Source organism: Apodemus sylvaticus, chromosome 22 (assembly GCF_947179515.1).
Source record: "Apodemus sylvaticus chromosome 22, mApoSyl1.1, whole genome shotgun sequence".
In the NCBI taxonomy this organism is placed as follows: domain Eukaryota; kingdom Metazoa; phylum Chordata; class Mammalia; order Rodentia; family Muridae; genus Apodemus; species Apodemus sylvaticus.
Window position 1 is genome coordinate 34,823,902 of NC_067493.1, and position 15,674 is coordinate 34,839,575.

The window sequence follows — 15,674 nt, forward strand, 5'->3', positions numbered from 1 at the left end:
CTGGCTTATATAACCAGGCTGGCCTCAAACTCCGAGATCTGCCTGCTTCTGCTTCCCAAGCACAGGCATAACTCTTACTTCACTTTGTATCTTTTTTGGTCTCTGCCCCACCCCTTTTTTGTCATTAACCACCCTAGTAGTCTGGCCGAGGCGGATGTTAGAGGGATGATTCAGTAGTGACAGGAAGCCGGCTGCCTTGGTCGCTGCCCGCCAGAGTCTGTAGTGTTGGCGTCAGCCCGGGCAGGTGTGCGGGCACAGGATGAGGTGGCCATGGTGAGGAGCCTTCACTCTCAGGTAAGTCTTCCCCAGGGGTGCTCTGATGAGCAGGTGTGCTCCTTGTGCTCCACCCCACTAGACCCTTAGCAATAGACTGAGCAGAAGCCAAGACACCTGATAGCTCCTGCCCTGGCCTGGTGTGTGGTCCTCAAGGAAAGCCTGTCTCGGGCTCCAGGCACCTACAGATCAATCATTGGCTTCCCAAACCCCTAGCCTCTGAGACACCCCAAGAAGCCCCTAGAGTGGTTCTGTCATTACCAATGACTCTGGGGGGCTAGCCAAAAGCCAGAGACGGGAGGTTCTCCTGTCCGTGGACAGTTGGCTAGTGTCACAGGCCTGTGGCTAGACCTAGGAAGCTTTGGGGGAACTGTGCCCAGCCCCTGTCCCAGTCAGGAGGAAGTAGCTATCCCCAGAACTCCCTCCAGGCCTGACCAACTTACAACCCTTGTAACGCTGGTGGGCTCCTGAGTTCTGGCTCTGGACGGGCAGCCCAGGTTGGCCAGGGACAGGCCCTGCCAGGCCTCTATACTCACATACATACAAGAATCTTCCCGGCCCGCTGGCCTCCAGTAGGGGTTTTCAGTCTCCTCTCCACCTCATCTGAAAGGCCAAGTTCTTTGGTCAGGCTGGGTATTGTACACTCCTATAATCGCCTCATTAGGAATGCTGAAGTTGGGGAGACAGTGAGTTCAGGGCCAGGCGGTACTCCATTGTGAGGCCCTGCTTCCAAGGATCAAACCACAGGAATGTTAACTCAGCTAAGACCACAGGCCTCGGAGGAGCACCCCCGTGAATCAAGCCATCCCAGGTGTGAGGCGGGTCGGGTGCTCACCCAAGCAGACCCTCGCGGCCTCTGTTCCCTGAAGGACAAGTCATCGTGGTGATCACTCGCTAAGGGCCATTGGCGTTAGAAGCTCAGATGCGGCCCTCAGAAACGAGCCTTGTTCATATGAAAACTGCCCACTTCCCTTTGAGCTATTTTGGCCCATGGAGCCACAGAGCTGTGGCGGTCCCCCACACACCCACAGCTAGCCCTGCCTGGCCCCTTGGGGCCTTCTGAGACTGCTGGGCTGCCCCTCCTACAGCCCCAGCCTGTGTTCCCCTCACCCTCCGCCCCTACCCTCAGGGTAGAGCGCATCAGATAGGATAGAGGGAATTCACCGGGCCTGCTCTCGGTCTCCATGTTTTCCATTGTTGGTTTGTGACACAGTACACGCCTCTCTGAACCTCCATTTGCTCCTTGAGAGGAAGAAAACAGTTGGGCTCACAGGGGTCCCCAACTGCGAGGCAAGCCCCAGCCCTTGCCCAGAAAGCACCTCATACACTCACACCTGCTCTTTTCCCCCCAATATTTTAATATGTTTTTAATCACCTCATATGTGTGGATGGATTGCATGTGGCATGGTGCAGGTCAGAGAATAACTTGCAAGAGTTACTTCTCACTCCCTGTGGGGTCTGGGGATCGAACTCAGATCATCAGACTTGGTGGCAAGCACCTTTAACTGCAAACTATCTACCAGTTCCCATTCAGTGCACTACTTGTGGCATTTCTATACAACATGCATCTAGGTCATATTCACCCCCAAATTACCTCTCTTGTCCTTCCCGATTCCCAGTGGTCCCTAGTCCCCTTCTGATTTCATGTTATTTTCCCAATGAGTTTCATTAGGTTTGCTTACAGGATGTAAGCGATGGAGTACCTGCAGGAACCCAGGCATCTTACCGGAAGAAGCTCGCTCTCTCTCTCTCTCTCTCTCTCTCTCTCTCTCTCTCTCTCTCTCTCTTCCCCCCCCCCTCTCTCTCCTCCAGCAACATTTTTTTTTTTTTTTTGGATTTGGTTTTTTTGAGACAGGGTTTCTCTGTATAGCCCTGGCTGTCCTGGAACTCACTCTGTAGACCAGGCTGGCCTCGAACTCAGAAATCTGCCTGCCTCTGCCTCCCAAGTGCTGCGATTACAGGCGTGCGCCACCACCATATGGCTCTGGCTCGCAACTTTTTTTTTAACTTAAAGTATTTATGTAAAGCTGGGAGGTGGTGGCTCACGCCTTTAATCCCAGCAATTGGGAGGCAGAGGCAGGCGGATTTCTGAGTTCGAGGCCAGCGTGGTCTATAGAGTGAGTTCCAATACAACCAAGGCTACACAGAGAAACCCTGTCTCAAAAAATAAGAAAATAATGTAAATTGGAACACGATGCTACAGCCCTAGAATCCCAGCGCCTAGGAGACAGACGCAGGTCATTCTCTGTGAATTCCAGGCCAGCCTGGTCTCCAGCTTGGTGAGTTTCAAACCCACCAGGGCTACACAGTCACTCCCTGTCCCCAACCCACAATGTATGTATGTGTATGAGCGTTTTGCCTGTATGTGCATGTGTGTACCACATTCATGCCTGGTGCACACCGAGACCGGGAGAGGGTTGGGTCCCGTGGAACTGGACTTGTAGATGGTTGTGAGCTGCCATGTGGATGTTGAGAATCAAACCTAGGTCCCCTGGGAGAGTGGTCTGTGCTCTTGACCTCTGAGCCATCTCTCCAGCACCCCTCCCCCAGCTCCCCTCCCCGTGCTGGGAAGGAGCCCGATGCCTCGCCCTTGCTGGTTAAACATGAGTACGCCCTCACTGAGTGATTCCAGACAGGCAGCTCCGCAGCACATACTGATAGGTGCTTAACAGTCTTTATGTTTTGAGGCAGAGTCTCCTTGGATTGACCTTGGAATTCATACTTTCTGCTTCAGCCTCTAGAGCAGCTAAGGTTCCTGGCCTGCTCCACTAGGTCAGAAGCCTATCTCCTTCACTAACCCCTCAGACCTACTCTACTGGGGTCAGTAGAGGGGATCCACGTGTGGCATGTGCCTCTAGATGTCCCCAGACAGGATAATATACCCACCCACCCCCAGTCTTTGCGGCAGGCTACTGACAGTCCCTTCCCATGTCACATGGCTAAGAACCGTGACTACGACAAGAGTCATGGAAGCAAGCCACAAGGCTGACTCTACGCCACATCTCCGTGACAGGCCTCGTGACAAACTCCCCTGTGTGGTCGGTTAGAGGGTGTAGATGCCCAGACTAACTGTCCAGGGCCTGAGGGCTTCTGGGGTCCTGCTTATCCCCAGACAACAGGTCTGGTAGCGAGTAAGATCCTCTGGTAGCCCAGGCCTCGCGGGTGGAGGATGGTTCTTCCAAAGGCGTGGGAACAGCACTCAGCAGGCAACTCCTGTGGCCTTGAGTGCAAGCTTGTTCGTAAGTGGGCTGAGGCGGGCAGGTGCTGAGCTGTCTGTAGCCTGCTCCTCCCTGTGCTGGGCCCAAGCCGCCTCCTGGTCTTGTTTTCCCGCACTGAGACAGAATCTCAACTCCTGATCTGCCTCTGCCTCCTCACATGTGCTGGCGTGACTGGAGCCTGGGTGTGAGACAATGTGGTGAACTGATTCTCCTCTCCTCTTCCCACCCGCTCACTCGCTCACATCTCCTCCTCTTCCTCCACTTCGTCCCTATACGCACATATCTATCTCTCCAATAGAGAGACAGACAGACAGACAGGCAGGCAGGCAGACACACAGACTGACAGGCAGACACACAGACAGGCAGGCAGGCACACAGACAGACAGACAGGCAGGCAGACACACAGACAGACAGGCAGGCAGACACACAGGCAGACACACAGGCAGGCAGGCAGACACACAGGCAGGCAGGCAGACACACAGACAGACAGACAGGCAGGCAGGCAGGCAGACACACAGGCAGGCAGACAGACAGGGTTGTGCTTTGTACCCAGAACTAGCCTTGGTCTCCCAGCCCCCCTGGCTCTGTTTCTAGAAGTCCTAGAACAGTGGTTCTCAGCCTTCCTACTGCTGTGACCCTTTAATACAGTTCCTTGTGTTATGGTGACCCACAACCATGAAAGTCTTTTCTTTTTTTCTTTTTTTGTTTTGTTGTTTTGTTTTAAAAAGATGTATTTATTTATTATATGTAAGTACACTGTAGAAGTACTTACATATAATAAATGAATAATAAGAAGAGGGCGTCAGATCTCACTACTGGGTGGTTGTGAGCCACCATGTGGTTGCTGGGATTTGAATACAGGACCTTCAGAAGAGCAGTCAGAGCTCTTAACTGCTGAGCCATCTCTACAGCCAGACTCTTGGTTCTTTTGTTTGTGTGTTTGAGACAAGGTTTCTCTGTGTAGTTCTAGCTGTTCTGAAACTTACTCTGTAGACCAGGCTAGCCTTGAACTCAGAGATCTGCCTGCCTCTGTCTCCCAAGTACGGGAACTAAAGGTGTGTGCCACCACTGCTGCTAGGATCTGGGTTCTTGGATGCTGGAGAAAAGGAAATACCTGGGTCTTCCTGGGGACAGGGAGGAGCACCACTGAGGATGAGTTCATTGGCATGCAGCAGCAGGATGAGTAGGGGTAGAGGAGTGTGTGGTGTGTGTGTGGTGTGTGTGTGTGTGTACACGCGCATGCGCGTGCGGTCATAAGCTGTGAGCTGCCTAATGGGGATCCTCTGGAAGAACAGCAAGCACTCTTAACTGCTGAGCCCTCTCTCCAGCCCCTCCACCTTATTTTTGTTGTTTTTTGACCTAGGGTCTCAGTCTTTAGCCCAGGCTAGCCTGTTGTCTCAGGCTGGCCTGAAAATAGTGGCAATCCCCCTGCTTCAGCCTCCAGAGTTGCTGGGATTGCATGCGTAAGCCCCTATGCTCGGGCCAGGACTGAGTTCTGACCCCTCCCTTTCCACAAAGCAGCTATGGGCGCTTCTTGGCCTCAGTTTCTCCATCTGCCAACTAACTGTCTCTCAGGGTGGGATGAATTGGGGATGGATGCTTAGGGTTTTACACAATTTCTTGGTGTGAACCAGTGCTCCCAGAACCTTCTAGTCCTCCACCCTGGTAGTTGGCGTGCTGGTTAGGGTCACTTGGGAGGCATGGTTGGTTCAATTCAGGAGTAGGGAAGGCTGTTCCATTAACATTGCTGGAGCTGTGGAGAGATCAGAAACCGGTCATGGGGCGGGCAGCAGGGAGCCCCTGGCTGAACTCTCCCGCCCCTCCCCCAGCCAGCATGAGCGCCGAGCTGGAGCTGCTGTGGCCTTTGTCGGGACTATTGCTGCTGCTGTTGGGGGCCACAGCCTGGCTGTGTGTCCGCTGCTCCCGCCCAGGTAAGTGCCGCACCAGCCGGGAGCGATGGTGGGTGGGGGGCATGCGAGTGTGTCCCAGAGGCCTCTGCGGCAAGACCTGGCTGTGATGGGCGAGTCAGGAAAGTGAACACCCAGGACCAGAGTGGCACCTAGGTGACCCTGGGGACAGTGGGTGTGGGTGGATGCTGGGCCTGCTGGATCATGGGGGTCACTCAGGCTAGGAAACTGCTGTGAACAAGAGAAGGGAAGCTGGGATATCTGTGGCACCCTCTACTTCAAGTTTTCTTCACTCCACAAAAAGGATTAAGTTCCTTTCTTTCCTTACCTCCTTCCTTCTTTCTTTCCTTCCTTCCTTATAATTCTTTCTCTTCCAAACTGCCTCACACTGTAGCCCAGGCTAGCCCCAAATGTTCCTGCCCTCTGGCCTCAGCCTCCTGAGCACTGGGCTCACAGGCCTGTGTTACCACACTGAGTTGGGGCCTGGTGGACTTACAAAGAGGGGAAGCCAGACTTAAGCCCTCCCCTACCACACCCCTGAGTTGAGGGACACTAGCTATGCCATTTCTGTTCTTGCAGGAGTGAAGAGAAATGAGAAAATCTACGAACAGAGGAACCAGTGAGTTGCCCCAGCTGGGCCTATTTGAGCACCCTGGGGGGGGACCTCTCAGGAAACCCAGTTCCTTCTCTCACTCATGCCTGTTCCACAGCTGGTTCTAAATAGATGCCAAGCATTCAGTGGAGGGAAAGAGAGTCCAGGAACTATCTGAGGGAATGTGGCTTCCCTCAGGGCAGCCATAGCAAGGGCAGGCAGACACCTGTGTTACAGGCAGAGCGAAAGCAGAATCTTAAAAACAAACGACGACAACAAAACCCAAAAGACTTGCTCTTAAAGTATTTATGTAAAGCTGGGCAGTGGTGGCACACGCCTGTAATCCCAGCACTTGGGAGGCAGAGGCAGGCAGATTTCTGAGTTCAAGGCCAGCCTGGTCTACAGTGAGTGAGTTCCAGGACAGCCAGGGCTACACAGAGAAACCCTGTCTACAAAACAAAACAAAACAAAACAAAAACAACAACAAAAACCACTTAAGAGAGGCTGGCTCCTCCCTTCCCTGCAGATATTCCAGAATCTGCCTGGGCCACAGAGGGAATTCCGGCTACCCTAGCAATTCAGTGAGACTTTGTCTCAAGATTTAAAAAGTAGGGGGGGGCTACAAGATACTCGGCTAGTGAGAGTGACCGACAGCAATGCCTGAGGACCTGAGTTCAACCCCCCAGGATCCCACAGAAGGCAATCAGACGCCAAAACCTTTCCTCTGGCCCCCACGTGCCTACCACAGCACCACACACATGTAAATAATAAATGCAAATAAAATAAACTTTTCTTAAATCAAAAAGCAGGGCCAGAGAGATGGCTCAGTGGTTAAAAGCACCGGCTTCTCCTGCAAAGAATCTGGATTGGAGCCCCAGCACCCACATAATGCCTCAAGACAGTCTTTAACTCAGCGACCAGGAGATCCGACACCCTCTTCTCATCTCCTCAGGCACTAGGCACACATACGTGTGGTAGGCAGACATATACATGGGCAAAATGCCCATACACATTAAATAAATAATTTTAAAGTAGATGTGGTGCTATGACTCAGTCATAGAGCATGCGCCTAGACTCCCCCCCAGCCCCCGGTGAATGAGGGGCTCAGGGGTGTGTGGCGCTTGCTGAGTATGCTCAGGGTCGTGAGTTCAATGCCCGACATAAAAAGAAAGGCAAGTACAGGCATAGTGGCATATCCCTTTAATCTCAGCACTCAGGAGGCAGAAGCAGGTGGGTGTCTGTGTTCAAGCTAGCCTGGTCTACATAGTCAAGTCCAGATAGTCAGGCCTACAAAGTAAGACCGTATGGCAAAATAGAAAAGAGAGAAAGAAGGGAAGGGAGGGAGGGGGAAGCCAGCTGACCATTCTCTACCCCTCTCTACTAAATGCACGCACAGTTCCCACATTCTCGGTACAGCCCTCACGTGCACACCCCAGTAGGCCCGGTCACCTCCCCCCTGTCACCTTCCCCCCCCATCACCCCCCTCACACACACCCTTCCTCATTTCCTTTTGCAACTGAAAAACCACAGTGAGATCTGAAAACAGAATCTTCCATCTCTGACCACCCTGAGCCACGGCTAAAGCTTGCTTGGTTTTTTTGTTTTTTATTTTTATTTTTTTGTTTGTTTTTGAGACAGGGTCCTACGTCATAGCACTGGCTAGCATAGAATTTGCTTTGTAGCCCAGGCTGGCCTCAAACTCACACTGATCCTCTCGCCTTGAGTGCTGGGAACCCAGGGACGTGCAGACAGACAGATAGACAGACTGACAGACAGACTCCTAGGCTCCGTGTCCTGTGTCCCTACCTGGCCCTCCGTCCTCTCTGTATCCTTGCCCGGGGAATGTCAGAGCCTGGCTCAGCACGCCCTTGTGTATTCGCAGGCAAGAAAATGACCAGAGCTTAGCTACGGCTCAGACTCAGACTTACTCCCGTGAGTCCTTGAAGCATCCTGGGTTTGGTTGGGGTCTGGGACCTCCCATATCAAGGTCCCTTCTGAGTCCCTTGCCCTGGGACTAGCCTGATCTACCTGGTGAAGGCCCAGCTGGGTGAGTACTGAGCCAATACCCTGTCCTTGCTTCTCTCCAAAGTGGCCAGGCAGGTGTGGCCGGGACCCCAGATGGACACAGCCTCAGACAAGTCATTTGAAAGGTAGGAAGGCATTCTCTAGTACATGGGCCCAGCTCTGGAGAACCCGACCTGGCGGAGCCAGGACTAGACCTCACTCTGTCCCCAAGCTGCAGAGTCTCAGGGCTTGGCTGTTGAGGCTTTCCCTGCCCCAGGGCGCCATCTCAGTGCCCCTACCCCGTCCTTGCAGGAAGAACAAACTGCCGTTCTCCCACCTCGAGGGTAAGTGACACCAGACAGGAATTGGCCTAGTGGGGCTGGGAGAGTGGGCCTGGGAGAGTGGGACAGCCTTCCAGGGAGAGCTGAGGCTGGGGGTTGGTGGAATTGGCTCTAATAGATAAGGCAGAACGTATACCCAGGTGTGACCGTCCAGAGCGCCTAGGTCCTGGCTGGAGCTGCCGAGCTCGGGGTGGCCTGGAGGGAAGACAACTTAGTTATAGCCTAGCTTAGCCTTTCTTCCAGGTCCTGAGTCTCCTAGGTACCAGAACTTATACAAAGGTGGGTAGCTCTGGTGGGGGGGGGAGGGGCACAGCCCGGAGCTCAGCTTGTCTTAAGTCTCCTCTCTGGCCTCTTCTAGGAAGCAGACAGGAGCCTGATAACACCTATGTGTGAGTAGCCCTGGAAGGTGCCTGCCCACCCCCGTTTCTGGGTCTTTCTCCCAAGCTCCCTTCTGAGGCATTCATGCCCTGAAGGTCCACTTCTGGGCAGCTTTTTAATTTGGTGACCATGCCTGGTGTAGCTCTGATTGAAAACCCGGGACTCTGGTAGGGGGGTGGGCGCCCATCCTGGCCATCTGGGGAAGGGTAGGTCACAAAGCAGACACGGTGGCACCTACTGTCATTTCAGCACTCAAGAGGCTGAGGCAGGTGGATCACAGCCAGTATGGGCTACATATCAAGATGTGGCTCCCTTGCCCCTGAAAAGGGCTGGGGCTGGGGTTCAGAGTACATGCCTAACATGCATGAAGCCCTAGGGTTCATTGCCAGCCCTGCATAAATCTGGTGTGGTGGTGCATGCCGGTAATCCTGGTACTTGGGGAGCAGATCAGGAGTTCGAGGCCAGCGGAGGTAGGGGGTGGTGGAGAGCTAACTCATCCCATAAAGCCTGACATCTCTTGAGGACCCACATGGTTGATACAGAGTACTAACTCCCAAGAGTTCTCTTCTCTTGTGTGCTATGAGGCTCTTGTGCATGTATGACCATGCACACACATGCACACAATGTATAAGAAAATGAAAATTTAGCCAGGCGGTGGTGGCGCACGCCTGTCATCCCAGCACTCTGGGAGGCAGAGGCAGGCGGATTTCTGAGTTCGAGGCCAGCCTGGTCTACAGAGTGAGTTCCAGGACAGCCAAGGCTATACAGAGAAACCCTGTCTTGAAAAAAACCAAATCCAAAAAACCTAAATAAATAAATAAATAAATAAATAAATAAATGGTAAATTTATAAAGAGAAAAGAAAGGAGATAAATAGATATAGGATTCATATATAAAGAGAAAAGGAAGGATATAAATATATCCACTCCCTCCCTCCCCCCCAAAAAAGAAATGACCCCTGGCAGTGTCTCCTCATGTCACAAACACGGAAAACTGTGGCTCAGGTGGGGCCTTGAAAGTGTCCTAGCCAGGCTGCCGGCCCTTTAGTCCCAGGGTAGCGAGGGCCTCAGGGCAGTGTCTGCGGCCGACTGGAGGAGACACTCCCTCATGGCTTCTCCTGTAGGTCCCTCCTGACAGGCCTGCCCAGCAGCCTGCACTTCACTCTTGTTTTGTGTGTGTGTATTTGTGTGTGTGTGTTTTTTTACCCAGAGATCCCATCCCCACGGACTACTACAACTGGGGGTGTTTCCAGAAGCCTCCAGAAGGTAAGGTGGAGGACAGGGTGGGGAGGATGTGGAAGAGGAGGCAGCCCCTAGGTCTGGATGGGTCTGCAGAGGGAGTCCTGCTATAGGCCGAGGAGGGTGTGGCGGAAGGAAGCTGGTCGTGGCACACAGAGCTTGGGGACACAGAGTGGAGGGAGTCAGGACAGGAAGCTGAGGCGGAGCTGTGGGTGGGAGCAGCTGAGGAGACAGACTGAAGATGACAGAGCCGCCAGGCCACCTGAAGGCTGCTGGAGCCTCTGCTCAGGAGCGCTTCCGGCTTACTGGGGAGGAGAGCAGAGTGGAGGAGGAGACAGAGCCGGCCAAGGGCAGCAGGGCCTTCCACCTGGGTCCTCGGCTGGCTCTGGTGGGCCGGACTGTGGCTGCACACCAAGGGGCCCACTTTCTCCTCCTCTCTTTATATTTGTTTGTTTATGTGTTTGTTTATTTATTTATTGGTTTTGGAGACAGGGTTTCTCTGTATAGCCCTGGCTGTCCTGGAACTCACTCTGTAGACCAGGCTGGCCTCGAACTCAGAGATTGCCCGCCTCTGCCTCCCAAGTGCTGGGATTAAAGTCATGCGCCACCACGCCCAGCTCTATTTTTATTTATTTTTTAACATCTTTTAAGAAATATTTATGCTGGGCAGTGGTGGCAGACGCCTTTAATCCCAGCACTTGGGAGGCAGAGGCAGTCGTCTACAGGGTGAGTTCCAGGACAGCCAGGGCTACACAGAGAAACCCTGTCTCAAAAAACCAAACAAACAAACAAACACAAAAAATATTTACTTACTGTGTGCACGTGGGAACACACATGTGGCAGCCTTGGGACAACCTGTGGAGTCAATGCTCTCTTTAACCAGAAGGGCCCCGGGCACCTGACCCTTGTTCTTGTTTTATAAGAACAGGTCTCCTGCTGGGAGGCAGAGGCAGGTGGATCTCTGTGAGTTCGAGGCCAGCCTGGTCTCTAAAGTGAGTTTCAGGAAAGTTAGGGTTGTTACACAGAGAAACCCTGTCTTGCAGAACAGACAAAACAATCCAACAACAAACAAACGAGATAGCCTCTGAGGTAGGACACCCAAAGTTGTCCTCTGGCCTCTTCCTGTACACCCACACAGACACAGACACACAGACACACAGACAGACAGACAGACAGACACACACACACACACACACACACCTGCAGTCAGCATACACACAAAACAATAGCAACAACAACAACAGAAACTGGTCTAAGGTGCTGAAGAGATGGCTCAGCAGTTAAGAGCGTCTAGTTCTAGTTCCGTAGGTCATGAGTTCAATTCCCAGCACTCACGGCAGCTCGCAGCTGTCTGTAATGGGAGCCAGCACCACCGTTTTGTGTGCAGTGTGCAGATGTACATGCAGACGAAGCTTATATACATAAGATGCATAAATAAATGTCTTTTTAAAAAATGGATCTAAGAGACTGTTGCAGCCCCTGAAGCCCGGGGGAGAGCCCTCCAGGGGAGGCAGCAGGGGGAAGGGCCGTGTGGGGCTTGCAGACCAGGTCCACCTGCAGGCCTCCTGCCAGCTCCCTTCTGTTGACAGATGATGACTCCAACTCCTACGAGAATGTGCTCATCTGCAAGCCCAGCACCCCCGAGTCAGGTAAGGTTGTCCTTCCCAAGAGAGGCAGAGCAGGGGCTGGCACCCCGAGTTAGGCCCACCATCATGAATAAGAAGTAGGTCCCTTGCCAGGCGGTGGTGGCGCACACCTTTAATCCCTGCACTTGGGAGGCAGAGGCAGGTGGATTTCTGAGTTCGAGGCCAGCCTGGTCTACAGAGTGAGTTCCAGGATAGCCAGGGCTATACAGAGAAACCCTGTCTCGAAAAAAAAACCAAAAACCAAAAACCAAAAAAAAAAAAAAAAAAAAAAAGAAGAAGAAGAGAAGAAGAAGTGAGGTCCCCAAGATTCTAAGTGTCTGGTGCCTTTGGGTCAAGCTCACCCAAGGTTCTGACAGGACCACTCACAGGGGAAGGAGCTATCCCGGGGGTTGTCCTCCTCTCCTGGGGTCATCCTGGGGCGGGGGCGTGCTGGCCCCTGGCTCCTTGGACCTACTCAGAGGGTTCATATAACCTCCCTCAGGTGTCGAGGAATCCGAGGATTACCAGAACTCACTCTCCATCCTTCAGTGGCGAGAGTCCAAGAGGATTGTGGGTATGTATGTCTTCCATGGGCAGAGGCCGCTAGGAGTGCTGGGGACAAGGGGCGTGGGGGCTGTCGACTGAGGCGGGCCACTGGCTGACCCGGAAAGGCCTGTGGGCCGGGGTGGCTCCCCTCCGTCTGGTCTGGCTCACTTCACAGCCACAGCGGGGCCTTCATTGTACCCAAGGTTGCAGAAGCCTCGCTCGTGCTCTGCCAGAATGGCCCTTGCCAGCAGCTTGGTTTCCAGAGCTTGGTCACCCAGTGCTGGAGCAGGAGGATTTCTGAAAAAATTAAAGACAAAACAAACAAACAAAAACCCAGCAACAGGCAGACACCATGAGTCCTGTACAGCATGACAGTTGCCCTGTGTCATTTGCGGGGTCTGGGTTCCTGAGAAACCCTGGCCGGTGACTAGCATGGAGGTCCACCTGGGACCCGTCCCAACCACTCCCCGCCCTGATCCCCAGGTGCACAAACACCCCTCTCAGGAAGCCCGGATGAGGAACCAGATTACGTGAACGGGGATGTGACTGCAGCAGAGAAAATCTAGGAGGGAATCAACCAATCGGAAGGAAGGTACGGTGTGCCCACCAGCCGCTCAGAGCACGGGAGGGGCCCGCAGTGGAGGGGATGGAGTGAGGCTGGCCCCGTGGTGCTCATCAACCTATTAGAACCAGAAAGGAGATGCTTCGAGTGGGACTAGGGGACTGGGAAGAGGTAGGCTCTCCCCGGTGCAGAAGCATACGCCTGGTCCAGGGCACTGGAGGCATCTGGCAGCGATGTCTCAGTAGTAAAGCGCTTGCCCTGCAGTCCACCGATAGGGGATGGAGGTATACATGGCGTCCTGGGCTACGTCTTCAGCACTGAAAACACAACATAAAATGTAAAATGTGTGGGGAAACAGACGGGGGATGGGCTGGGTAGAGGTGGGAGTGTGTCCGGAAGAGGGGCATATACATGGAGGCAGGGGGTGGGAGGAGGGATAGGGAATCTTTGGGAGGGGGTTAATTGGGAAAGGTTTTACCATTGGCAATATAAATGAAGAAGATATTCAATTAAAAAAAAAAGAAAAAAATGTAAAATGTGAAATGAAAGAACCAGGTGCAGTGACAGTGACAGTGACCCTCACGTCAGTCTCCGCACTGAGAGTCCAGGTACTTAGGAGGTGGAGGCAGGAGGCCTCAGGTTCAGAGACAGCCTGGGCTATGTAGTGAGTTCCAAGCCAGAGATCTGGTCATAAGTGACTGAAAGAGATCTTGGGAGATGCCTCGGCGTGAGCCTGGGGGTGAGTTCAGATCCCTGGCGCACACCTGTAGCCTGGTGCTGGGGAGGTGGACCTCAGGGTCCCTGACCAGAGCCTGGTGGAAACTATGAGCGCCAGGGGCCCGTGACAGAGAAAGATGCCCAAAGTTAACTTCTGACCGGAACACACGAATGCACACACACACACTAAGGCAGGAAGAAAAGAAGACAAAGAAATCAGATAAATAATAAAACAGATGAGAAAATTTAATAAACCAGACATAGTAGAACACACCTTTAATCCCAGTACTTGGGAGGCAGAGGCAGGCAGATCTACTGAGTTCTGGGCCAGCCTGGGCTACCATAGTGAGACCCTGTTTCAAAAGATTCTCCAAGGGCTGGAGAGATGGCTCAGCGGTTAAGAACACCGATTGCTCTTCCAGAGGTCCTGAGTTCAAATCCCAGCAACCACATGGTGGCTCACAACCATCCGTAATGAGATCTGACGCCCTCTTCTAGGGTCTCTGAAGACAGCTACAGTGTACTTACATATAATAAATAAATAAATCTTTAAAAAAAAAGATTCCCCAAACTAAAAATATAATATGCTCCCTGGTGATAAACAGGGTGAAAGGGTTGTGACTTGGGATACAAATGACAGGACTTTGAAATTTAAAGAAGATAGAGGCCCTCTCTTCTTCCTCACTGGGAAGAACATCCCAGAAGAGCAGATAGGGAGGTAGGAGAAGTGAGGTGTCAGCCTCTAGCAGAGCCCAGAAGCAGCTAGCCTGAGCCAGTACTGGAGTTCTTGAATGACACGGGAAGGAAATGAATTTGGGTCTTGTCCCTTCCGTCCTTCCTGTCATTCCCTATGGAATGCTGGGATTGCGGGTGTGTGGTAAGTGCTTTTTTTTTTTTTTTTTTTTTTGATTTGGTTTTTTCGAGGCAGGGTTTCTCTGTGTAGCCCTGGCTGTCCTGGAACTCACTCTGTAGACCAGGCTGGCCTCGAACCCAGATATCCGCTTGCCTCTGCCTCCCAGAGTGCTGGGATTACAGGTGTGTGCCACCACCAAGCCGGCAAGCGCTTTTTTGTTGTTGTTGAGATAGGTTCTATGTAGCCTTGGCTGGCATGGGACTTGACATGTAGACCATGCTGGCCCTGAACTCACAGTTATCCTCCTGCCTCTATCTATGGAGTGCTGAGATTATAGGCGTCAGCGTGCATCGCCACACCTGTCTTTTGAGATGGGCTCTAGAAACTGAAGTCAGGCCCTCAGGCTTCTGTAGTGAATATTTTAGCAACTGAGCCATCTCCCCAGCATCCAAACGCTCCTCTCTGTTGAAGGCCCTGAGGATCCCGAGCTGAAGCGTTTACTGCCTGTGGAATAAAGCCTGTCCTCCAGGGATGCTCAAGTTTCACACCCTGGCTGTGGTGCTCCTGGGCGGGGCGCCAGAACTGCCTGACACACAGCCTGGGAGGCACTGGGAACCACCAGAGCTGCAACCCTCAAGTGATGCCCTGGACTTCTTCCGGTCAAAGCAAGTGCCCAGGGGATAGTGACTGTGCCGACTGGAAGCCCAGGACCTGAGGCAAACTGTGTCCCCAGACAGTCCACATCTAAAATGAGGCACAGCACTGGCATTGGTGGGGTGCTGGATCTCAGTAAGTTGCTCAGGATGATCTCGAACTTGCAATCCTTCAGCCTCGGCCCTAGTGTTGGGATCACGTTATAACTGCCTGACCTTGTAGGTTTTTTTTTTTTCTTTCCTTGTTTAGACCTCAAATTACTTATGAATGTTGACTTCTGGGACTGTTACCATGACCTTTTCTGGAGTTAAGTTGCTGGAGCTGTATTTAATATTGTCAGTGTCAAGGGACCCCCTGTCTCAGAGCATTACATGTACCTAACCGTAGCAGATGAACGGGGTATGGGGGTAACCTGGGATCGCCTTGGTCTCTTAGTGGGCTCCAGTTTGTTCTGGTCTTCCCTTCCTGCGGGGACCTTGTGGGGCAGTGATCAGGAAATAAAACTGGCCCTCACCAAACATCAATAAACCCTGTACGTGCAGGCACCGCACACATGCCTTTGTTAAAACACCACCTCCTGTGTGTGTTCTGTTCATAGGGCTGAATGTCTCTCTCCGTTTTTTTTTTTTTTTTTTTTAAGACAGTCATACTATGCAACTGGCTGGCCTGGAACTTGTTTTACAAACCAGGCTGGCCCTAACAAGGATCTGTCTGCTTCTGCTTCCTGGATACGGGGATGAAAGGCACCCCCACAGCTGGCCTTCAGT

At 52.7% G+C, this 15,674-nt stretch overlaps 1 protein-coding gene across 4 annotated transcripts; it reads left to right on the forward strand.

The window, feature by feature from the left end:
- The first annotated feature begins 147 nt into the window (after positions 1-147).
- Positions 148-15,480, forward strand: Lat2 (linker for activation of T cells family member 2). 4 transcript variants are annotated; one of them, XM_052169048.1, is made up of 13 exons: positions 148-294; positions 5,325-5,422; positions 5,978-6,017; positions 7,873-7,922; positions 8,080-8,140; positions 8,307-8,338; positions 8,567-8,614; positions 8,694-8,724; positions 9,922-9,977; positions 11,540-11,599; positions 12,078-12,149; positions 12,605-12,713; positions 14,725-15,480. In XM_052169048.1, the coding sequence occupies exons 2-12, from the start codon at positions 5,326-5,328 to the stop codon at positions 12,685-12,687; spliced, it is 630 nt and encodes a 209-aa protein (XP_052025008.1). In that variant the 5' UTR covers positions 148-294; position 5,325; the 3' UTR covers positions 12,688-12,713; positions 14,725-15,480. The 4 variants fall into 4 exon arrangements, with proteins under 4 accessions (XP_052025008.1, XP_052025007.1, XP_052025010.1 ...); XM_052169047.1 differs by having other exon boundaries at positions 149-294; positions 5,321-5,422; XM_052169050.1 differs by having other exon boundaries at positions 149-294; positions 5,321-5,422; positions 8,579-8,614.
- Positions 15,481-15,674: the final 194 nt, after the last annotated feature.

Excerpts from the sequence above, each read along its gene's own strand:
- Lat2 (XM_052169048.1), top strand. The coding sequence starts at position 5,326 with ATGAGCGCCGAGCTGGAGCTGCTGTGGCCTTTGTCGGGACTATTGCTG. Across the intron at positions 7,923-8,079 it reads TCAGACTCAGACTTACTCCC|TGGCCAGGCAGGTGTGGCCG; the intron begins GTGAGTCCTTGA and ends TTCTCTCCAAAG. Across the intron at positions 8,615-8,693 it reads GTACCAGAACTTATACAAAG|GAAGCAGACAGGAGCCTGAT; the intron begins GTGGGTAGCTCT and ends GGCCTCTTCTAG.